Source organism: Callithrix jacchus, chromosome 3, assembly GCF_049354715.1.
Source record: "Callithrix jacchus isolate 240 chromosome 3, calJac240_pri, whole genome shotgun sequence".
Lineage (NCBI taxonomy): Eukaryota > Metazoa > Chordata > Mammalia > Primates > Cebidae > Callithrix > Callithrix jacchus.
The window spans coordinates 144683978-144709797 of NC_133504.1; the positions used below are offsets into that span (position 1 = coordinate 144683978).

Consider the following 25820-nt stretch of genomic DNA (forward strand, 5'->3'; position numbering starts at 1 on the left):
CCTTAAGTAGGTGCTTTGCTGTCTTTTTTTTTTTTTTTAAATCTTTCTGCTTTGAGGTCCTCAAGTTAAAAAAAGTCAAAGAGGTCTACAAAACTAGAGAATATTTTTTACTTCTCCAAACTTAATACAAATAGATGTTCCAATACAAAAGTCTCACTGTCTCATTTTTCATTTTAGTGAGCTGATTGCATCACAGCCTTGTTTCACTTACTAACATTTTACAGAGTTCATCCTGCCACTTCAGTACTTTTATATAGCTGTTTTGCCTCACTTTACATTGAACAGTCACAAAGATACAGTAATTTAAGTTGACAGATTGCCTTTTAAGATATCTTACCAGTATCTAATATTTTAATTTCATTTTCTTGAACAGATCATTGAACTACTTGCTTGCTTGAGTGAAACTATCAGTGCTTAAATGTACAATTTTCATCCTAACTAAAGACAAAAGAATTTTTTCCTTTCTCTCTAAATACTTGTGACATCTATCATCATCTTCCTAATTTTTTTTGGTCCTCTCTGATTGGCTTTTTAAAATTTACTCCTTCTATTTTGTGCCATTTCCTGAAGATTAACTACTAATTCATTCTTTTTCCTTTTGGTGGGAGGAAGATTGGGAGCACACAAAGAAAGGTGTGAGAAGAAGCAGAGCAGGATGATACCTGACCTCTACAACTGAGGTTTGGCTCTTCCACACACAGGAGTTACAGGCATTGCCCAGACTACTATTGTTAGGTTGAGAGACTCAAAGAAGTACTACAACGACTCAACTTTCTAAGATGTCTAAACATCATAGATTTTGTGTTGCTCAGCTTTTAAAGTATACTCTGCTGGGTATAGGAATCACGAGTGAGGCTATAACCAGATGGGAAATGTTAATGAAATGGGCTACTCCAAGAAATTACTCATGCTAACTGACATTGACTGGTCACTTACAAGGTACCAGGCAATAAACCAGCATTTCATACTGATGGCAGCAGCAGCCCGTCTGGAGGGATCACTGCCATAAGGCCTGCTGCAGTGGGGGAGAAGCAGCAAAGCTGTGCATTCCACCACCAATCGGGAACAGGCAGGAGCCCCGCCCCCTTCTGAGCTGTCGAGGACCCTCACCCTTGGATGCACAGCTGCAGCCGCGCAGCTGCGGCTGCAGACCCAGGCATCCCTAAGCTCTCAGGGACAGGAAGGCCCCCTACTCCCACAGCCTCAGAAGTGCCTGCTCCCATCTCCCTGCTCCTGGTGCCTGCTCCGATTTTAGAGTAAAGTTGAGACCAAGCCCAGGCCCTGTCACAACCTGGCCAGGTTTGCACATGCTTGGGACAGTGCTGACACACCAGCCCCCTGCCACCTTAGCTCCCTCCAAACTTTGGGTACCGACAAGCATGAGGGGAAGGCCGAGGGGGGCTAAGGACAGCTTGGTGCAGACCTGCGAATGCCTGTTGGAACAAATAGCCTGAGCGCCATGGGAACCATAGTTGGCAGGTTGATGGCAGCAGGAAGCAGATAGGCTTCTGGGCAGAAAGGGGTAGGTTCCTAGTAAGTCCGCACCTTCAAGGCTGGGATGGCCTGATGCCTGAAGGCTGGGCTGCCAGTTCCATGGACTAGAGTAAGAACTTACGGTGCTTTTTCCGGCACAGCTCATGACCGCCCATGGACCAATCAGCATGCAATTCCTCCCCTCTGAAGCCCATTAAAAACCCCAGACAGGGCAGAGGACAGGACAACCTGCCTGTAGATAGGAGCTACTCACTCCAGGTCACCTCTCTGCTGAGTGCTGCAAAGATGTTGGGAGGACCTTACTGCAAAAAAAGGAGCTACCTACTTCAGGGCTCCTGAGAACTGTTCTGCGGCTCAAAGAAGCTCCTCTCCACCTTGCTCACCCTCCAGTTGTCTGCATACCTCATTCTTCCTGGACGTGGGACAAGAACTCATGACCCTCCAAATACATGACTAAAGGAGCTGTAACACAAACAGGACTGAAACACACCTCCTGCCACTTGTCACATTGTGGGCGGTGAGTAGAGAAGAGCTGCAGCCCTTTGGGGAGTCCAGACCTAGAGGTTCCTTGAGCCAGGGCTGTAATACCCTCTTTGAGGTTCTGTGGTTACTGGTGTCGCCAAGATTCCAGACGCTACCACATTCCCCTCGTTCATGTGCAGGTGCCCACAGCAGAAGCCACATGCAGTACATCTGGTCCACCTACAGGCTCGCACAGAGCAGGCACCTGTAGCTATCTGTCCCACCACAGCAGCCAGCATGCCTGGCTGTGGGCAGTGATTGGACCAGGTGCTCACTTGCCCACATACTCCTTGCTGCTCTGTGCCTGACCCACACTTGGCAGGTGTGGGATCTGGGCTGGTAGCGTTAGCTGAGCGCAGCCTGCTTGGCCAAGTGGGTGGAATGAGGCCAGCAGGTGCAAGCAATACTCAGGCAGAAGGCACCACCAGCCACAGAAGTTTCCAGCTGGCAAAGCGACACCCCAAGGATCCCATGAAAAGTACTCCCAGTATTGGACATATCCACTGTAACCAAGGCAAAAGTGGAAACATAAGGCCAAGTATACTTTCCTCTTTTGCTTTCCTGAATTTTAACTTAGTTTTTCAACTGCCACACTTTGGGTTAAATACTTACATGTGAAATTACTACAGTAACAATACTTATCTAATACAAAAGTAACTATTAAAACCGGCCCAAAAGTTATATTCTCACATTATTGGTGGTGGCTAAAAGTTAAATACACAAGTATACATACATCAACAGAAGGCTAAAGAAACATACTGCAAAATATTCATAGATTAGAAAATTACACAGCCATTAAAAAAGAAAGCAAATGCTTTATAAATGTGTTACTATGAAAAGATCTCAAAGATATACTGAGTAAAAAAGAAGCAAATACAAATATACACTTTTATTGAAGGAAAAAATGTATCATCATTATCATCATCATTTGGTTAACAAACAAAAGAAACTTAAGTTACCTCTGGAAAGTCAAACGTGGCCTACTAGTAGATGATGAAGCTAGGGGTAATAAACTGGGACAGAAATCTTCACTTTTGTTTTATATTTTTTTTTAAACCATGCAGATATACTGTTTTAAAATTACTAAATAAATTATTTTTGACTTCCCTTGAGTTGATCTACATTTGCTGATATGGAAAGATCCAGTGAGGGGACCCTTGGTGCCCCTGAACTCCTAGAATACTCCTAGTGCAGTCTCTGCCCCTGTCTCACTTCTCGCACTGGAAGGAGTGCCTGATCTAAGTGCTGAGAGACTGAACTGAGCAGAGAGCCCCGCCCCTCTGAACTCCCTTTCAGATCTGCCTGCCAGTGGAGCAGGCAGAAAGAGTATGAACACTTCCACTGTCACAGTGCAGAGTGTGAAGCGTCAGTATGTGTGCTGGCCTGTGCTTATCTAGTTGTGGCAGTGATTCTGGTGAAACGCTGAAAGGCCTGTGTATTTGCTGCACATCTAATGTGCGTTTTCCAAAAACACTGTTACTTCAGTCTCCATCTTACACCTAATTTTCAATTGATTCTGAACCAATTTAGAGGTGAAGGTAGAGAGAATCCTAAGTCTCAACAGCCCCCCTGAATGCACCATTAAATGAAAAAAGAAAAATGCAATATAACATGTACAGTATATCACTGATACTAAATTTAAAACTACTACTAAAAATGTATATGGAAGCATAAAAATGTGAGAAAGGATCCTGCACCCTCTCACTCCCTCATCTCTCTCCTTCGCTCACCTTCTTGTTCTGCCATGCCCTTCTCTAAAGAGGTACCCGCCATTCTCCCCAGCAAGCTGTCGGGCCTGCAGAAGTCAGCATGCAGCTCTTCCTTGCCCAGCTCTCCAAGCACACCACAGCCCAACCTGAGGGTCTGCACAGTCTACAGGCTATGACCTGTACAGTGCCTATGATGACACAATACCACCTATGGAGAAATCTCTTGTGAAAACAGACATTCAGATAGCTCCTACTTGCAGGTGTTGTGGAAGAATAGCTCCAGACTGGCTTGGCTGCAAAACACTTTACAGATGTAGGAGGTGGTGTCATAGAGGAAGATTACAGAGGAAATGTTGGTGCTATACTGTTTAATTTTAGCAAAGAAAAGTCTTAAGTCAAAAAAGATGATTGAATTGCAGTTCATTTGTGAACGAATTCCTTATCCAGAAATAGAAGTTCAAAGCTTTGGATGACACTGAAAAGGGTTCAAGAGGTTTGGGTTGCACTGGAAAGAATTAAAACTTACACTAAGAACAGAAAATGAGAAATCATACCTTTTTCTTAAAAATAATTTTTGCTTTGGAAAAAAATAGTTTAAGGCCGGGAGCAGTGGCTCACGCCTATAATCCCAGCACTTTGGGAGGCCGAGGTGGGTCGATCACGAGGTCAAGAGATCAAGACCATCCTGGTCAACGAGGTGAAACCCCGTCTCTACGAAAAATACAAAAATTAGCTGGCCATGGTGGTGCGCGCCTGTAGTCCCAGCTACTCGGGAGGCTGAGGCAGGAGAATTGCTTGAACCCAGGAGGCGGAGGTTGCGGTGAGCCGAGATCGTGCCATTGCACTCCAGTCTGGGTAACAACAGCGAAACTCCGTCTCAAAAAAAAATTGAAAGGACCAATGTTAAACCGTGTGCTGGCAGAAAGTGATAGGATTAGGAGACAAAAAAGACAACTGTCACTTTTCACTCTGTTTACTTCTGTGCTATTCAAAATCCCCCAACAAGCACTGCTATGGCCTGAATGTTTGTGTGCCTCCAAAATTCACATGCTGAAATCTAATCCCCAATCTGTTGGTATTAAGAGGTAGGGTTGGGAGGTGATTAGGTGAGGAAGGTAGAGCCCTCCTAATTGGAATTAGTGCCCTTACAAAAGAGGCCTGAGGGAGCTGTCTGCCCCTTGTGCCATGTTAAGATGCAGCAAGGAAGAGGCACCAATCAGTGAGGAATAGACCCTCACCAGACATGGGATCTGCTGGTGCCTTGATCTGAAATTTCCCAGCCTCCAGAACCATGAACAATCAAGTTCTTTGCTTAGAAACTACCCAGTCTAAGGTATTCTTTTATAGCTGCCCAGTCTAAGACAAATTTCATCTATTACTATGGCCATTTTCAAATAATTTAAAATGTGTTTTAATAACTTTTGCTGGGAGTTTAGTAACTTAGATCAACTGCAAGGTTCTGAACTTTATGATTACTAACAGTTGAGAGAAGTGGTTCTCAAAGTGTGGTTTCTAGACCAGCTGCATCAGCATCATGTAGAAGCAAATTCTGGGGTCCCAGCCTAAGTCTACAGAACCAGAAACTCTGGAGTAGAACCCAGCATTTGTACTTTAAACAAGGCCTCCCCCCAGGTGATTGTAATGCCAGCTAATCTTTTGAGAACCTTAGGGTTAGAGAATAACTTATAATAATCAAGTTTCAATTTTCCCCTTCCTAAATCCTCAGGAACTATAAACGTATACACATACACACATGTGCGCACACACATGCACCATATTATATCATTTTTCAGCTCAATTTCACAAACATTTGTGGAATACCTTTCAAACTGCATTACTTTAGCGCCTTTTTAGTATAAGTGAAAATACTGCAGTAGAGAAAAAAAATGGTTTATTGAAACTATTCAAAAGAATCCCCAGCCTCTTTAAAGAGATTAAAAAGTGCTTTGTTATCATCGGAGACCCAGAAGAGATTTCCTACTGGAAAGAAGCTATAACATGGCTGCCTTTGTTACTCAGTGAAAAACAACCTCAGCCAAGGAACGACTTGTTAATGGAGTATTAATATACTCCATTATGACAACATGGAGCATTCATGGCTAGTATTTCTCTTTCCTACTTTTATATTAAGAAGTTATTTAAAATTAAGTAGTGTTAGTGTTTACAGATACCTGTTTGGTGATCGTCTTGGCCAACGTCTTCTGTTAGGTTCTGCAAGAAATATGTTTGTTATTACCAAGAAATCACACACCATATAGCAAGTTTTACCATTCACTATTTTCATAAGCAACTGATATCCTAATATCTAAAATACAAATTTTTATCAAATACACTTTCTCAAAATGACTACTTCAAACAGTTGGTAATTTTGTCTTTAAAAGAATGACTTACTAGCTTATTAAGGGTGTGGTAGATCTTATGAATATTTGCCAGTGTTGACAGATGGGAGTTCAGCTGAAAGTCTTTAAAAGAAAAAGGAGAAATTTCAGTGTCATTTATTTCCAATACTGCAAAAAGACTATTAAAAAAAAAACTCAGAAGATAAACAAATGTTTTGATATAATTAAATACTATCTCAATTAATTTGATACTTAATAAAATTTTTTTTTAATGTGCAATTACTGACCTACCTCCTAGAAATAGTGTGACAATAAAGTTAAACTCCTAACCAAATGTTTAAGTTCATGAAATTTTCATGTGAATTCTAAGGTAAAACAAAAATACTTCAGTAGCTATAAAATCCTGCCAGCAGTGAACTTGACCTTAATAAAAAATATGAATAATGTTAGCAAATTAAACATATCATAAAAACAAAAGATAAGTCTCAAATGAAATGCTCACTTTCTCCTTCTCTTCCCCAGAATCACTGGTACAATAAGCTCATGGCAAGAAAATGATAGAAAAAACATCTCAACATTCAGTGTTTCTTTTCTTCTTTCTATTTTCTTTTTATCTTTTTTCTTTAGGACAGGATCTCACTCTGTTGCCCAGGCTGAAGTGTACTGGTGCAATCATGGTTCATTGCAGCCTCAACCTCCCAGGTTCAAGTGATCTTCCCGCCTGAGCCGGGAGACTAGCTGGGACTACTGTTGTGCACCATCATGCCTAACTAATTTTTTTTTTTTTTTTTTTTTGTAGAGACAGGGTCTTCCTATGTTGCCCAGGCTGGTCTCAAACTTCTGGGTTCAACTGATCCTCTCGCCTCAGCCTCCCAAAGTGTCAGGATTAAAGGTGTGAACAACCACGCACAGCCTCAATTTCAAATGTTTTTATAAAGTATGTCTGTATACATATTAGGCTACAAAAATGTAAGCTGAAAGTTTATTAATAATTTTATATATAAATACCACTGGAAGTATTTTCATAAAATATCAGGATTTACATTAGTTCCTTCTTTCCTATTAGTAAATGTTAGTATGAAAATGACCATGAAAAAACACTGTAACTCTCCAAGTTATACCATTCTGATAAAAAGAAAGAAAGGAAAAAAGTACCCTTTACTAGAACATTTTATTTGGGACATTTATCAGATCCAAAGAACAGACCCAAAGAGCAGATGCTACAGTATCAGTTATCTGTGCTTGGGCTGGACCCTCTGGGCTGCTACTGTGAACCTTGAAAGCAAGCTGGCTTCCCTGTCCACAGCTAGAAAGCTTTACTTTCTCTTCTAAAGCTTGTTGGGAGTCCAGTTCTGAATAGTTCTGCAGGGCAGAGGGGCTGACAGACGCAGAGTCCTTGGCATTCACATGCACTGTTCCAGCCTACCTCACATCCCAGCCATCTAGAATGGTCCAAAAACACAGTGTCTTGAGCTGAGAGACAGCCAGAGCAGGGCCTCAAGCTCTAAATGGCCCTCCAATATAGATATGCATGAATTGTTTAGCATCTGAAGAGCCCAGCCATGCTTAAGGTAAATGATGGCATAATGTGGCTCAGAATCTGGATTTTTCCATCTTAATATGATTGCACAGAGGTTTAGAAAAGTATGTGTTTTATTTATTTACATTTATATTTACTAAACATGAACAGGAGTAGAAGCTAGAAGCAACAGCCCTCTCACCAGCAAGAGGCCTCTCAGGACCAGCAAGAGGTATTGAGGAGCTTGAACATCCAACTCTTACACCTCCACCCCATCTACTACCAAGCCAGAGCCCCCTTTTTGTACTCTCTCAGATTAAACATGGTAAGACAAATTATACATTTCATTATCACCTTAAAATATAGTTAAACTTTTGGCCCTCCCCCGCCAAAAAAAAAAAAACAAATCAAAAACAGAGACAACTTTAGGCTCTAGATTCTCTTTTCACTGAGGGCAAGAGAGGGGAGAAAAAGAGGGGCTTGCCAAAAGCCATTCCAGCAATGAGGTCTCTTCTAACTCTCCAGGCTACGCTTTTGTCATTTCACCACCCTGCTATTAATTCAACTGTCAAAATTCCCATAATGGAATCTAAATAAACCAAAACTGTTATATCTTTCTCTCTCCTTTATATAAATGTGGCAGTAGAAAAGATAAGAAATACAAGTTATCCTCAATTTGGAATTCCAGGACTTTTATGAGCTAGGCCCAACTCATATTCCAAATTTCTTTCACCACCCTACTCCACAAAACCCTTCCTTCCAACCCCACATTCTGCCCACTAACTTCCCTACATCCAACAGAATCCAAATGTGTGTGCGTGTGCATGTGCTCACACACACAAACACACTATTCCTGTCAAAAATCTACTTTGCTTCACAACCTGATTCTGGAGTCTAACAGCTGCTTCAAATCTCAGGTCTACCAGTTATTTAACCTAACTCCCAATTTTCTCATCTGTAAAATGAGAATAAGAAATTCTCCTTCATAATGTTGTTGTATGGTTGACACCTATTACAATGCCAGGCTCCCATTACATGCCTGGAATATAGTAAGTGCTCAATAAAAGATACCAATACCCACTGTTTTTATTTATACCGTTCTCCATACCACACAACTGTCTAAAATAGTCTCTAACCTTTCCTAGGTCCAATTCTAGCCTCTCATATCTATGATCCCAAGGTCAGAGCTTCCTCTGTGTAATTGAGGCAGGTGTCCTGGTACATCTTTATAGCTATGATGGTGATATCGTTTGGATATTTGTCCCCACCCAAATCTTACGTTTAATTGTAATTCTCAATGCTGGAGGTGGGACCTGGTAAGAGGTATTTGGATTATGGGGGCGGATCCCTCATGGTTTAGTGCTGTCTTTGAGATAATGAGTTCTCACAAGATTTAGTCATTTGAAAGTCAGTTTCTGTCTGTCTCTCTCCTGCTTTTGCCATGTGATGTGCCTGCTCCCCATTCACCTTCTTCCATGATTGTAATCCTCTCTAAAAGCCAAGCAGATGCTAACACTATGCTTCCTATAAAGCTTCTATAAAGCCTGCAGAACTGGGAATCAATTAAACCTGTTTTCTTTTATAAATTACCCAGTCTCAGCTATTTCTTTTCAGTAACTCATACACCATCAACTGATGTTCATAATGAAGACTGCAGATTATCATAACACATAGGAACAAAAATACATATATTATGTTTAAAATCAGGTTCTACATACGAAGTTTTACTTTACTAAAGCCAACAAGAGTAAACAGGTCATTTCACAAATACATAGCATATGTCAGCAATTATCCATTTCTATATCCAGTCTCTATCACTACCACCCCATCATCACTTCAACCAAAAAAAGGAAAACGCAAAACAAAGACATGAAGCCAATAACATGGATAATTTTTCTTTCATCTCACCAACATAACGAGAAGTTAAGGAGAAGACCCACATTCAGGAGGAAAAAAAGACAAAAATGGCATTAAAAGATTAATTCGCAAAGCTTAACACACACTGGATTCATGGTTCATCTGTTTAGTGCTCACGGCAAGTAACAGACCTTGAAATCTAAAATAGATTTCACCTCCTTAAGGCATAGATGTTAAGGGTAAAGATCAAATGCTTTACTGAGAACGTATTCTGGAAAGCACTAACTGATTCATAAAAATCTCCTTCTGCTCATATTTCAATTCCAAAGGATAAATACTAGGTTAAGTCAACTGCATTCCATGATCAAACGGCTCTCCATAGTAAAGCAGTGCTGAGTCTGACTCTTCCTGTGTAACATGGCAACTCTATATTTTGCATTAAAAGCAACAATCAGCTCTGCAAAGGCACAGCCTGCTTGATAAATAGCTTGCCTACATTATCTTCTGGATTTTCTTAAAACTACCAACAACTGCTGACTGGGCATAAACTTGTCTATTTTGTTTTTGGTTCCTTTTTTTTGTAGGGGGTGGGGGGCTTGTTTTAACTACTATTTGCTGTGACCTACACAAAAAAATACAAAAACAAAAAACAAAACAAATCCCACCAAGTGGGTCAAAGTCCATTTCCCCAAACTACTTAGGTAAGAGAACTCCACATTATAGACAGAGACATAAACATTAGGAATAAACAATTATTGATATGTTCAGACAATGACTGTCAACCAAAAGAAATACATTAAAAATTAACAGTCCTAATAGTTTCCTCTCATAAGAAGGTTAGAAACAGAATTTAAATACATAGAAAGCAAAAACTTTCCTTTATACCATAGTCACTTGAAAAATGTAACTGGGACAAAATCTCAATATAATGGCAACAAACAGCGATAATACATATAGAAATAAACTCCAATATGTATGATTTTATTGTTCAAAATGGACAAGTTTGTGAAAGATATACATTTAGAGACATATTTCTGGAATACAAAGATGCAATATTGTAAAGCAATCACTTCTTTCACTAAACCACAAATTAATGCAATTAAATTCCTATTCTGTTGGCTCCCCAATTCTCCAATCCGTAAAAGAGGTGTGAAAAGAAAGGAAGTCAGGCAAGCTTGGCAGATTGATTCTAAAGTTCATCCGGAGAAATAAACATGTCAGGCTTGCCAAGAAATTGGTGAAAAAGAATGAGGATGAACTTGCCCTATCAGGTATCAATACACAGTATAAAGCACAGCCTGGTAAACTCTGTGTGAAGGGCCAGATTGTAAATATTTCCGGCTTTCTGGGTCATACAGACTCTGTTGCAACTACATTGCCATCATAGCTCAAAAGCAGCCATAAACAATACATAAGTATGGCTGCTTTCCAATAAAGCTTTATTTATAAAAACCAGGTGGTAGACTGGACTTGGCCCATGAGCCAGTTTGCCAAGACCTGGTATACAGCTACAGTAATTAAAATGTTATAGTATATGATCAAGAAGAAAAATCAGTGACAGAGTTGATAAACATATATATGTATAAATATACCTACACAACATTTCAAACTCAATGGAGAAGAGATAATAATTCAGTAAGTAGAGGGGCAACTAGTTAGCATGTAGAACAAATTACAATTAATTCCACCTCACCCAACAGTTACAGATGAAACAGGAAGCTGTTCAAAGCAAAAGAAAACTTATTACGGGCTCAGGACCTTGCACACTTTGCATCTATTAATCTCTCCAATCTCATCTTCTACCCATCTTCCCTTTGTTCGTTTTTTGTTTTTTTTTTTTGAGATGGAGTTTTGCTCTTGTTGCCCAGGCTGAAGTGCAATGGCATGATCTCAGCTAACCCAACCTCCATCTCCCAAATTCAAGAGATCCTCGTGCCTCAGCCCCCCGAGTAGCTGGGATTACAGGCATGTGCCACCACGCCTGGCTAGTTTTTGTATTATTAGTAGAGATGGGGTTTCTCCATGTTAGCCAGGCTAGTCTCGAACTCCTGACCTCAAGTGATCCGCCCACCTCGGCCTCCCAAAGTGCTGGGATTACAGGCATGAGCCACAGCACCGGGACTCCCCTTGTTCATTCTACTCAGCCACAGTAAGCTTTCTAGTGTTCCATTAACACTCCAAGCACCCTCCCACCTCAGGGCCTTTGCACCATGAGCCCTCTTCCCCCTAATAACATGGTTGCTCTCATACTTCATCAGGTTGCCACTTGAATATCATCTATGATAGATACGCTGATTAGCCTGATTTGATCATTCCACAATTATACATATATCAAAACATCACATTGTACTCCATATATACAATTATTTGTCAATTAAGAATTCTTAAAAATTGCCTTCTTACATAACCTTGCCAGACCAACAGAACCCCCTCTTCACTCTATCATCTTACCATGCTTTGCTTTTCTTTACAGCATTAATATCATCTGATATTACATATTTGTCATTGTCCTCTCCCATTAGAATGTAAGCTTCACAAAGGCCAAGAGTTAAATCTTGCCCATTGCTGTATCCTTTGATATTAATACCTAGAACAGTACCTGGCACATATTAGGTGCTCAGTAAATACTCAACAAATGAATAGATGCAGATACAAAGGCACCAAGGCTTAAATTAAATACATTCAGGGCATTTCAAGTGATCTTCAAATGTGAGAAGCATCATGGTAAAAGGAGACTCAACAGGAAGGCAAAGATCAGAAAATGAAGAACTTGTGAATCCTACTGAGAGTTTAGATTTAATCTCCTAAGGATCTGTATTTCCAACTGGGGCACCAGAGACTATGCAAAAGAAAGAATCAACCTCTATATAAAATGTGACTGCAGTGTAAGGAAAAACTAATAGCCTTGCACATGGGAGATGAGAGTGAGTAAGGTGTTCAATGGCTCATGTTCTTTTGTCCATTCTCGTTTTATTAACTTGAGCAGAGTCAGAGAGCTAGCCATGGCCAAGCTCGGCAAAATTTGTATCTTCTAACTCTTAATCCAAGGCTACTTTTTCCATTCTAGCTTATTTCTAATCAAAGCAAAAATACCAATCTATCTTCACACTCCATAATGAGAAAAAAGCAGCAGCATTTCCAACATAAAGCTGTCAATAAGCAAGCACACAAACTTAAAATAATCTACTATTACAGAAAAATATTTTAAAACTGGCTGAATCTAAAACAATTCACCATTTTTCTCCCCAGGGAAATAATGGTTCAGAAAAGATTTAACGCCAGTGTTGAATTTCTATTTTTAAGCACCATTCACTCTTCTGGTCACTAAAGAATCATCAAAGTATTTTAATATTAAACTCCAGCTGGCCAATCAGTAAGCAATTCGGTCAAGCATAAAAGTTTTAAATAATTTTATGCTCTTAATAAATACTTCTTGATGACAAAGATGATGAAATAAACCTGTAAAGGTGGCAGAAGGAAAGGGCAAAATAATGATCATGTTATTGCCAAAAAAGTAAAACAAAATTGGGCAAAATTAAAGGTTACCATCTAACCTCTGCACTCATCTAAATGTCTCTGGGACAGAACAAGAACACAACTGAAGTACAGGATCTGTCTCTCTAACTAGGATTTACCAGGGTATGCAAGGGTGTTCCAAGCCATGGCTCACATGGCTCAGCCTCCTGAAAAGTCAATTTTACCATGTGATATGAGAAAAGAAAACAGAAATTGTGAAAGCCAAGGGTGCACTCTTGTTGAGAGCCACTGTTTAGATTTGCCTTGTTTCTTTCCTTCTAGAAACACATGCCCTCTTTCCCATGGGTTTCAGATAGAGTAGGGATGAGAATGTCAATGATGTGGAGCAGAGTCCACTCCCAACCCTCAAAGGACATGTAACAACCTTTTACTTCAATCACTGAGATGGTGGATTTGTTACTGTAGCATAAAAGAAAAAAAATTCTAGTCCTCACAAGACTCTACATGATCTGATCTAAGTCATCCAATTCCATTATCTTTGCTCACTCCATTCCAACTTGAATTCGTGAATATTCAAGTGAATTTCTACCTCAGGGCCTTTGCATTTATGTGCCCTCAGCCTCCATGACCCTTGATGTTCACAGGCCCCGGAGCTATCTTTCCTGAAATATCTACTTAAATGTCACTCATCAGAGATGTCTCATGCAACTTCTTTATCCAAAACAGTACCTCCATCTCCCAGTGGATTTGGATTTTTTTCATAGCACTTACCACTTCCTACTATTAACAGGTTTGTCGAAATATAATTCACATAGCATGCAAGTCACTCATTATAGTGTACAATTCAATGGTTTCAGTATATTCAGAGTTGTGCAAACATCCCCACAGTCTAATTATAAAACCTTTTTCATTAGCAGTCATTCCCTAGTTCTCCCTTCACCCCTCTTCAGCCCTAGGCAACCACTATTCTTTCTGTCTCTATAGATTTGCCTATTCTAGACATTTTATATCAGTGGAGTCATACAATATGAGGCCCTTCATGATCCTGACATTATATTATTGTCTTTGTCACTCTTCCTAGAGCCCAAGCTCCATGAGGAGGGGGGCTTCCTTTTGCTTTATTCACCACTCTATCACAACTCATTTTAGAGTATCCCTTATCAGAAATGCTTGGGACCAGAGCATTTCAGGTTTCAGATTTCTTCAGGTAGTGTTGTTTGTATTATACTTACGAGTTGAGTATCCCTAATCAAAAATCTGAAATGATACAATGAACATTTCCTCTAAGTGTCATGTCAGCGCTCAAAAAGTTTCAGATTTTGGAGCATTTGGGGGTTCAGAATTTCAGATAAAGGATATTTAACCTGTATCTACAACAGCACAAGCCTAGCACAAGGCAGGAACCAATAAATAGGGGAATAAATACTTTTAAAATAGTCACTAAATTTAGCAACATGGAGGTTACTCCATGACCTCAGAGAAGATTGCAGTGATAGAACTGAGACCAGAACAAAGTGGGCTGAGGATCATACAAGAGATGAAGAAACACAGACTATGTCAAGCAAAGAAAACTTGTTGAATAAGCTGGCAGTAAAGGGGAGACTAGAAATGCATGTGGCTTTGGAGTGCTGACTTTGGGTTTTATGATGGCAGGACTTGAGCATGCTTCAAATGCTGCTATTAGTTTTGCTTAGTATCCTGAAGGGTTACAGAAGCCAGAACGTGAAGAGGCAGGCCACATCACAAGTCAGTGAAGAAGATCTAATGTGCACTCAAAGATCATAGTACGTGTTTTTAAAAAGTACAAAATGCAATTTTAAGTAAAAAAAGGTCACATTAAAAATGAGTTATAACTCAAATAACCCAAAATATAGCATGCACCATAAAGTAAAATCTATGTCAAAACCATTAAAAAGTAGTGTTTTGATTGATTTACAATACCAATTTACAACTCTGTATACTGATAGTCATTAGCTATATGACATGGCACAGGTCTCAGTTTCATTTGTAAAAACAAATATATTCACATTTGAGGCTAAATTATTAAAACACAAAGATGTGAAATGTGTTCTATACTGTAAACCTAGGAAAAACCAAAAACTAGGTTTATGGGTCAGTTTCATACTACATGTCCTTCATGGCTACAAGTAGGAATTTCTTTTTCTACAAAATGGATAATCGCAGTGCCTGCTTCATAAGGATATCATGAGGATTAAATGAGTTAAAGCTGCACTGTACTTCAAACAGTGCATGGCACAGAGGAAGCACTACCAAGTGTTGGCTATTATGTCACAGGCAAGCAGGAAGAGTCTGTGTGATCTGCCCAGTGCAGGGCCCATGGGGGAGCCGCTGCATCTTTTGAGCCCCATCTCCACAGCCCTAACTAAACCCAGCTTCCTAATTAAGCTATTAATATTTAAATGAAACCATTGGCTGCACAGTGGAATCACCTAACAAGTTTGAAAAACACCAATACCAGGGCCCCAATCCAGATCAATTAAATAAAAATGGGTGTGGGGCACCACATTTCTCAAGCAGCCCAGGTGATTCTAATTTGAAACCAGAGAAGTAGGTTCTATCTCCCACTCTCAATTCAATCCTGGCCTCCCAATAACCAATCCACTCCTGAAACAACCTCAGCACCGCTAGACAGGAATCTAACTCATTCACCATACCCCATCGGCACATGAAGAAAAGGCCGAGGTAAAGGGAAAAGACTACAGAGCTGAAAAGCAGGGTTAAAACCAAAAGAACTGACGGGTAAGGAAGGTGTTAACTAACTTCATTCCCCTCATCAATAAATATTTGCTATTTACATGGCACAAAAGCCAAGGGAGAAAATTGATAAGGGAGGTCATTGTGAGTGACTCAGCATTTTCACTGAACACAGATCCAAAGTTAAAGCCATCCAAGCATACTGCTGCTGCTGGCTTTTTCTTCCTCTCACAGGACCCATAAAAGGGGATGGAAGAAGAAACCACCCGCCGAAGGGAGGCAGCATCCACCCATCACCCACCACACTGCCTGTGCCTGCTGGTGCTATCCCAAGGGACTCAGTCACTTCAGGATACCCAGTCTGGCTGCATTCCCAATATGATATGGTACAAAGGGCCCTAGATTCATTCTCTTCACCCCACCTACCCATTGAAGGTGAGCACAAATAATCTGTACTATCCACTGAAGAACACAGAATCACTGGGATCTCAGAGTAAAACTCTTTTCATCTTACTAATGTTAAATGAGCCCAGATTTTGGTCAATCAGCTCTGACAACAGAAAGCCCTGGGTTGGAGTCTTAACTCCAACTAAGTCCTAACTGAGTGACCCCGTACATGCTTCCAAACTTCACTGTGCCGGTGTCCTCATCCATAAACAGAAATAACAGAACCCTCTTTGCCAGGCTATTGTGAGGATTATTAAATGAGATGGCGCATGTCAAGCACTTAGCACAGTGCTGGTCATATTATGTACCAATCAAGGTTAATTATTTTTATCCCTGTTATTCTTAGAACCTAAAAGACTGAGACAGACTGAACCTAGAACTGCAAAAAGGGCAAGAGATCACAAGGTGATGGTGTTTAAAACTACTAATTTACTAGCCATTGGACTTGAAAGTAACAACTATCCCCAGTTTCCTGTTTAGTCATTAAGAAGTGATCTGTGCTTTAATTTTGGGAATTGCCTATGTAGAACAAGACATTACACTTACCCTAATTACAGAAAAAAAGGAGAAAAATAATTTCAAAAATGTTAGTAGCTCCACTAAGTTGTTTTCTAGTTTTGCTGCAATGTTGTTGAGATCTCCTATATTTAAAAATAACAAGTCTATTTAAATAAAATCTAAGAAGACTAAAAATGACTATTTCATTAGTTAAGAAAGAGGATGCAAATACTTTGCCATAATTCTTCAGTTAAATATAATTTAACTACTTAATAATTCTCCCACTTAAAATCAGTTTTAAAATGCCTATTCTCATTGTAGCAAACAGGCAGAAATGAAAGGTGATGAAGAAGAGTAGGAAAGAAGGGATTCAGAAATCCCCGATCCTAATCCTGCCAGGACTCATTCCAAGAAGAAAAGAACCAAGAGATAATCACATCAAATGGCTCATCATCATTCATAGGGCAGTGACAAGAACAAAAAAATAATTCCAATATACATTCAGTGTTCCAATCAGGGTTCAAAGAAAAGCACAAATAAAATGTTAAGAATGATTTCAATGGCAGTAGAGGGTCACGAAGACCATGGAATCAGAATGCTTGAGTTAGAATCTCAATTCACCACTTATAAGCTGTGTGGTCTTGAGAACGTGAATTAACTTTTCTACACCTCAGCTCCCTCATATGTGAAATGGGGACCATAACAGTCCCTAACCTACTGAGGGTTGCTATGAGGATTAAATGAGTTAATGCAGGCAAAGCAGTTGAAGCAAATCCAAGATCATCACTGAATTCATGTTAGTCCCTCCCCATTCCCCTTTGCTCCTCTTCCCTCCCTATGCCCCATCTCAGACTTCTCTTTCCTTCTCTGGTTTCCTTTCCACTCACACTCTCTCCCTAGTGCCTCTTTTAAGGCCTTCCCACCGCCCTCCACCCCACCCCTGCCACCAGCTCCTGCCTAGCCCTGCACCTCACCTTCTCCTCCACTCTAGCCTACGAAACACCCACTCTCCTGCCACATTTCTCTGTCCCCACCATGCTGTTACTGGGCTTGGAAAGCACCTCCACCTGACCCCATGCACCACCTGCACAAGCACACAGATCCTGTTCTTCACATGATCCAACTTCAAAAGCTACTCACATGACAACTGCTAACCCTTCCACACATGTTCTCAAAGCCCCTTGGGCACATCCATTCTAACCTAGCAGGCATTGGCCCAATGCATACATTCCTTCTGTCTCCACACTGAACCCACTGAAGGAAGCTCCTGAAGTCCAGGTACCACCCCCACAAACATACAGTCCTGTCTGTGACAGCAGCACCTGGCAGCAAAAAACCCCTCAAATGTTTGTTGAATGGCTGAGGGAATGCCTCACTTGGTTCTGTTCTTATAACCTCTTTTCTCCTCAAGGGTTCTTTTTTAAAGCCTACCTAGGAGACTGTCATCACGCAGTAATTACAAGCAACAAAAACATTTTATGTGTTTCATCTCATTTAATCCTTGGGACCATTTATGATCTCGCCTCCTACTTTCTTCCCCCTACCCACTCCCACAACTCTACCCCAAGCACCCCAGCCTCTGCTGTTCCTCAAATACAGGCCTGCTCCCACTCCAAGCCTCTGCATTTGTGTTCTCTCTGCCCAGAACAGCCCCTCAGTTCCAACAGGGCTTAGCTTAAAACCTCCTTAGTGAAGGCTTTCCCGACTCCACTATTAATACTCTCCACCCCATCCCATGCCCACACACAGGGGTGCCTGCATGCACCCCTACCCTATTCTGTTTTTCTCTCACCATCAGACATACTACATAATTTACTTGTTATTATCTGCCCCCTTCCCTATGATAGAATGAAAACTTCACGAAAGATTAAGAGCAGGGCCTGGCACACAGTAGGTGCCCCATAAACATTTGGTGACTCAACAACTCCACAGCCTGCAATAGGTAATTTTTACAAGTGAGGGCTCTGAAGTGCACACAGAGCAGCTGTGTAACTCCCCTCCAGTCCCTCCGCCAGGAGATGACAGAGCAAGGATTTGAATCCAGCCATTTTGGCTTTCCTGCCTCCCAGCCTGACCCAGATACCAGTTAAAAGACATCATGACATCCACAGAGAAAACCCTAGCACTGCATGTCTGCAGGCCACAGAGAAGCCAGAATGCCATCCGCTGGAAAGACTTTCACCAGAACAAGTCATCTAACTTGAAACACTTCTGTGTAGCAAAGTATTATTTATCAGATTTGTAACTTATATAGCACTGATAAGTTTTTCTTTGGATTTAATAGTTCAGTAAAAAAAGAAAGATTTATCATGCTTTTATTATACTGTAATATCCTCAGGAACAGCAAAGCGACAAATCATCAACTAATATAGAGGAGGTCTAAGATGATATATGTTCAAAGCTAGCAACTGTGGTGGTAGGGGAGGATGAGAAGCACTGACTCCAAGGGAGCACAAAGGAATTTTTGGGGTGATGAAAATGTTCTCTATCTTAATTTAGTAGTGGTAAATTCACCAAACAACACTTAAAATGTATAATTTTATAATATGTGAAAGTATACCTCAATGAAGTTGTCTAGAAAGGTATTTGGTACATCAAAATTTTGGCTAAACAAAATAAACATTCCACTAAAACACACACACACACACACACACACACACACACACACACACACAATTTTCATAGCTAATATTCCCACATCAGAGCCAAAACAAATGCACAAGGAGTTATGTATTCGCTCCTATGCATCCCAACTTTTGGGTGACAAAGAAGTAATTAGGAAAAAGCAGCAGTAAAGAGTGGCATGTGAGACCCAGTGGGCTGGCTAGTATGTGGTTCTGAGTCCTGTCTGACCACCAGCAAAGACAGCTCCCACCCACAGGAGCTACTGCCTGTGTCCTTCTCAAGTCCTCTAGGTCACCTCTAACCAGAGTGCACAAGCAGCCAGGATGAAAAAGATTCATCACTGCCCTTCACAAGGGCTTATACTACATATCCAACCAGTGACTGTGACACCTCTGGATGCTGAAGTATCAGAATTCTAGTTGAGAGCATCAGAAACCAATTCTAGCTAATTTAAACAAAAGAGTGGTGGCGGGGAGCACTATTAGACAGTTCAGAGAATCTCCAGAGAACTAGGCCCACTGGCTGTAAATGCCTAAGGGTACACAGCAGACTGCACCATATCCCAGCAACAACTAGACCTTGCCTCTAGAAGCAGCACGGCAGCCACCACCATGCATCCCCCAGAAAATGGTCACATAGGCTCCTCTTCTTCCTTTGCCTCCAGCCTCAGGTTCACAGTGTCAGGTGAGTGTGTCTGGGAAGATCTGCCTGCTAGGGTTAAGAATTCCCCAATCAGACCAAGAGTCAGGGCCCCACAAGACTGACAATGTCCATTACAGAAATGGATTACTCCCCATCTCTGCAAATCCTACTGATACAAGCCAACAAAAAGTATTCACAAGAAAAAAAAATCTTCAAAGGGAGAATTAAAATAAATCATACCACAGGTAATGCTATTTGAGGCGGGCAGGGCCTTTTTTACATCTAGTGTTTTATTCAGAACATTAGTTACAAACGACAAGCCTATCTTCCTAGATTGAACATAACTCATTAACAGCATTTTCTGATTAAAAGCAGTTCAAACCTGAAGTAGCAGATACTTTGCTACCTCTAAACCTGTCATGCAAATTGTTAAAATACCTAATTCTATTTAAAATGCATTTCAATGTTTTCCTTCTTAAAACACATTTTTAAATGTATGTTCTGCTTAGAATACTTCTCAAGAGGTACTTTTCTGAATGTGAATTTCAAAAAAAAAAAAAGCAAGCTATGAGACAAATTAACACCAATACAAGTTGACCAACTATAAAAAGTTACCAGCATTTACGTCAGATTCATCACAGAAAATTTTACTCTGTAAATTTTAACTTCAACTGACACTCTAAATGAAGAAAGACTTTCAGCAATCTTACCATATTGTTAACTTAAATTCTTAGGACCAGACTATGGATATAAAACAAAAAGGAAGGAAAAGGACAAACAATCTAGGCCCCTTAACATCAGACCTGTTAACACTACTTTAACCTTCTGCAGGTAGGATGCTGACATGAGAGAGAGACCAGAAACGGACGTGTGCACATTCACAAACACTCCGTTCCCTCAGCACGTCACCAGCATTTTACTCTCTCCTTGAGAATTTCTCCATGCTGCTTTCTCTAAAACTAATTATCTGCATGCATTTGAAAAATAAATATTAGTTTGCATACAACTGACTTTGTCTAAAACAGGCAAAGAATGAATAGGTGAAAGCTTGTGTTCCTTGAAGAAAAATCTAAAGGTAACGAAAAATGACAGCAGCAGGAAGAATTAATTTTTCTAGACAATACGCAAGTTATTCAATAGTTGACCATTTAAGTTCAATTCAATACATGTTTGGGGACCCACATAAGGCATCACGCTAGATGCTAAAGTGGATACTAGGTAAGACACGGTCCCAGATCTCAAAAAGGTAATAAACTAATTGGGGAGGGGAAACAGAAATAAACAAGCAGCTATTGTTATATAACATAAAACTGAGCAACAGAAGGAAGCACTGCTTCAGAGATTCCATGGACAGAGAGAGTCTGCTAGAGAGGAAGCACAGTAAAGAAAAATTCTACAACAGCAGCACTGAGGGCAGCTGGAGCTGGGTGCAGTGGTGTGCACCTATAGCCCCAGCTACTCAGACTGCGGTGGAAGGGCCCCTGGAGCCCAGGAGTGCGAGTCCAGCCTGGGCAACACAGCAAGACCCCACCTCTAAAAAAACAAAAGAAAGAAAGAGAAAAAAATGGATTGCTGGTAATTATAACGGCATAAGGAAGGCATAAGGCCGTGGCAATGGGTACAGGAAAGAGAGGCCAGGCATGGGAAGAGATGCAATCTCTCCTTCCCGCTGACCAGGGAAGAAGAGGATAAGAAATGTTCAGGATTTCAGTGTGGGTTATTAAAATTACTGCAGTTTCATTAACCAAATGAGTAAAATTTATTAGTTTTGTTCTCCTCGTTTTGACTATTAAGCTCAGAGCCAAATATTTCTAACATATGGCAAGTGTTTCTGTGTACCTTATAAGTCTATACATACATTTTTGTTCTCTTGACAGTATTTTATTTATATTTAGTAAGTCACCCCTAGTTCTTTCAGAATAAGACAGAAAATAAATCAACATAAAGGCTGAGACCAAGCCAGAGACAGCTGGCCAAAGTAGCTGGTTCAGGGATATAACCTGCAAGTTGCCAACCCAGCACATCTCCTCACCCTTCTTCCACACTAGGAAAGGCCATATCCTACAAGAGATGCTGGAAAATGCCAGATGTTCACTGTCTCAGCCTCCCTTACAACGAGCAGTGGTGTGAGATCAGTTCAATCCAATTACACCGAAATGGAACTCTTCAAAGTGAGTTTCTGCAAAAGACCTCTCTGCTAACAAGGAGTTGTAAGGAAATATGCTCCTTCCTTCGCTGCTTTCCAACCCAGACATCATGCCTGGGTTGGAAAGCAGCGAAGGAAGGAGCTACAGCAACCATACTGCAAACATGAGGCAAACCAACCATGCCGAATAAAAGCTAAAAGACTAAGAATAGAAGAAGGAAAAGATACAAAGAGCCTAGATCCTTAATGACATAATTAAGCCACTGCCAGCTTTGGAACCATTTCTAGGTTTCTTGCTATCGAACAATAATAAGACCTATTATTTAAGCCATTAATTTGAGCACTGTAGCTTGGCAAAGGCATCCTAACTGATATAACAGAGATCATCATGAGGTCAGTTTCTCACAAGTTGATTTTTATACTGCTGAGTTAGCAGGATTATTAGCTGTTAATTATTACTTATAATTAGCAGATGATGATGATTGAGGTAACAATGCAAACATGTAGCCAGGAAAAAGGCAATAAGCCAAGAAGAGCTTCTGGGAGCAACTTAACCTAAAAACAGAAAAGGAGATCATGACAAAGTTTAAAAATATATAATCAAGCACCAGTAGGGGTACACAGAGGTTAGGAACAGACGAAGGAGAGAGTGAATGAACAGAAGTCCACTAAGATACAGAAAATGAGGCAGGCTTTCTTTTCCAGCAATGCTACAGACAAGAATACCTAAAACTCCTTCCTAATATAAAACAGTCAAAAATTCTGGGTAAAGTGTAAGAAATATCTGTTTAAATGCACAGCTAGGTTCACAAGAAAATAAAGGACCTCCCCAAGGGCCAAAAATCAAAAAAGAACCTAAAAACCAGAGCAGAAAGTGTAAGGTGATACTGTGTAGGAGCCTAAGGCTTTGGGGAATGGAGGGAAGTAGGCTATATGGGTATAAAAAGCACCTGCCCTTTGGGATATAATAGAACAAAAGAAAAAGGGAAAGCTATGACTAGCTTCATATTTTCTTTAAAAACACCATCTTGAAGACAATTATAGGTCTTGCATGTTTTTCAACCTCATCACTTTATCCTCTGCAAGAAAAAAATTCCATAATTAAATGCACATTTTTGTACATATTTATATATTACCAAGAGTTTCCAGGATATTTTGCCACACGATTAAGTAAAATACGACAGATAGATATAAATGATTTTACACAAGAACACCACACACATTGCCCAATTTTTCATACATCATGAAAAGAACCATCAAACAATCAAGTATGCAAATTTAGTATATTTGTAACCACACCAAAAGGTTTCCAAATCTTAGGATTTCTTGGTAATTTTTTTTTATTATCAGAGTAATTATAATATTCTTCTTTAGTGACTATGTTACCAATAGTTTCATAATACCTTATATATCACATAAAATAATCTATCATCTTTGCATTAATCTTAGTCTTCTACATTACAGATTCTTTAGTTCCTTCCCTGTAAACAGTAAAGGGAAGTGGCGAAGGATGTGATGTTTAGGGAGTCTACATATGGAGAGGAAGGTTTCTAATATTCAGAAGAGAAGGAATTGCAGTCTGTAGCTAAAAACAAAACACGCAAACAAAAGTCTTAAGGTTCTCCACTTTTCATATAGTTTATCTTCCACTATTCTCATTTGCTTTCCAAGCTTCTTGGAAAATTGAGGATGTCACGAATTCCCTTTGCTCACCTTCACATTTTCACCCTGAACTCCATTAAGCCACCTCCATCACTCAATTCATTTCAAGCCGGTATTTTTTTCAAACAGCCCAAGAAATATCAACACATATATTATCTTTACAAGGGTTACATGTGCCTCCACTGTGATCCCATATTTATGTAAGACCATGTTTGAACCCAGTGCTTACATACACTAGATGCCACAATTAAATACACCATCCTAAAGACTGCTTCAGATTGTATTGCTTCCTGAATGTTTTCCCACAACTTGTGCGCATGATGGTTCAAGACCAAGCATTTATTCTACAAGTAAGGTCACCAAATGCAGGGGGAAAATTCACTTGGGGATCAAGAACCCAAGTGTGAAAGCGCTGCACCTGGCTTGGCTCTCCCTCACCCAAGGGAGAAGGGCTGGGGAACCGCTCCGTCCCAGGGGACTAGAGCGCCTCCTGAGAGCGTTCAGGGGCTGGCCCGGGAATAAAGCACGAGTTCGCCAAGCAGGGAGGCTCCGAGGGCGCGCTGCATGCTGGGACTCGTTTCCACAGTTACCCACGTGCACTCAACCCAACCGCGGCCCGGCGCGGCCGCAACTACAAGTCCCAGAATTCCGCGGGACCGCCTTTCCCCTTCACACCCGTTGACTGGAGACAAACCCTAAAGGAAACCCCTCAAGCGCCCTCTCAGCAAGCCTGGGAAAGTCGCGCCCCCAGGGCGTTGCGCGCGGCCTCGGGCCCGGCCCTCCCTCCAGGGAAGCGGGTTCCATGGCACCAACCCCCAGACCTGGTGGCCAGAAATTAGACAACTGCGTCACAGACTACCAAACCCACGGACTGCCGGGGACCCCGACACCTCCCTTGCGCCAAGCCCCCCACCAGGCCTTCAGGGCCCGACCCATCCGGCTCCTGCCACGGAAAACCCGCAGCCCGAACCCCTGCCCCGCCTCCTAGTCCCGCAGCCCGAGCCCGAGCCAGCGCTAACCTCGCTTCCCGCTGCCCAGAGGGAACCTGGGCCAGTTTCAACCTTGGGGCACTTACCCCGTCCCCTCCACCTCAGCCCCGCCCCCTCCTCTCCCGCACCCCGAAGCCTGGGCTCCCCCCTCCAGGGACCCTGCCAAGACGGAGAGAAGACGCACCTCCCCCAAGCACAGTCTGATACCCACTTAACCTGGCGCCGGACCGAATCGACATGACAGTCCTCTTTCTGCTCAACTCCACCCCACCTCCCCTTCCTTCCCAACTAGCTCCTCACCCCCACTTCATCTTCTCTACCCCTGCCCCCACTCTGCCATCCCAAATCCTCCCCACCTTTTTCTCTTCCTCCTAATCGCCCTACCGTCCCACACCTGCCCCATCCCACTACCCCAACAGCTTCCCCTCCCACCACTCTCCGTTACCCACCACCCTTCCAACGCCCCTCCCGCCCTCCGGACTCCCTAACTACTCCATTACACCCCAATCCCTCCCACCGCCTCGCTCTCCCGTTACATCAGCCCTCATCCCCCTAGCCTAACCTCCAGCCCCACTCGGCCACTGACACCACTTCCCCACCCCATTGTTCCCCCCACCCCCGCCATCCAGCCCTTCTTCCCATTGTCCCCGCCCCCGCGCCCCCCTCGCACTCACCCGCCTTTCTCACAGAGCAGCCCGCACCGTTCAGCCCCTTGGAAATCCTCACCCCTGCGCCCCGCTCGCTCGCTCCCTCCCTCTCTCCGACGGTTCCACCCCCCGGCCCAGCCCGCTAGAGCCCAACGCCGCCTCCACCTCCATACACTCCGGTCCCGGCCCTTCATCACACGTCCCGCCCCCCCTTCCCCCAACACTGAAAGAGAGCCAGTCCCCACCCCCCTCACCTCCGCCCTCCCCGCAGGCCGGCCCCTTCCCCCCGCGCCCGCGCCCGCCCCCGCCCCACGCCGCCCGCAGCGTCACCACCCGCCCCGGCCTCGGGAGGGGAAGGGGTGCCTCCCGGGCAGGGGCTCCCGGCACGTTTCGGGACCGGAGGCGTGGGGCGAGGACTGCGGGAGCCGAGTGGCAAGTGCTGGTAGCCGCCTGGCCCCGGTCCTCTCCGCTACTCACTGACAGCGGCGGCATCCGAGTGCATTTTCAGGCAGCTCACACCCCGCTCGCCGCC

The 25820-nt window shown here is 42.1% G+C and overlaps 1 protein-coding gene and 1 pseudogene across 1 annotated transcript in view; one reads left to right on the forward strand and one right to left on the reverse strand.

The window, feature by feature from the left end:
• The window catches only part of DCUN1D4 (defective in cullin neddylation 1 domain containing 4), a 78688-nt gene extending 53201 nt beyond the window's left edge, over positions 1-25487 (reverse strand). Inside the window, 4 exon segments of the mRNA XM_008993361.5 lie at positions 5897-5936; positions 6117-6187; positions 25316-25384; positions 25387-25487. Coding sequence (XP_008991609.1) covers positions 5897-5936; positions 6117-6187; positions 25316-25384; positions 25387-25459 — 253 coding nt within the window. The 5' untranslated portion in view covers positions 25460-25487.
• Positions 3667-4323, forward strand: LOC118152300 (deoxyuridine 5'-triphosphate nucleotidohydrolase, mitochondrial pseudogene; annotated as a pseudogene).
• Positions 25488-25820: the final 333 nt, after the last annotated feature.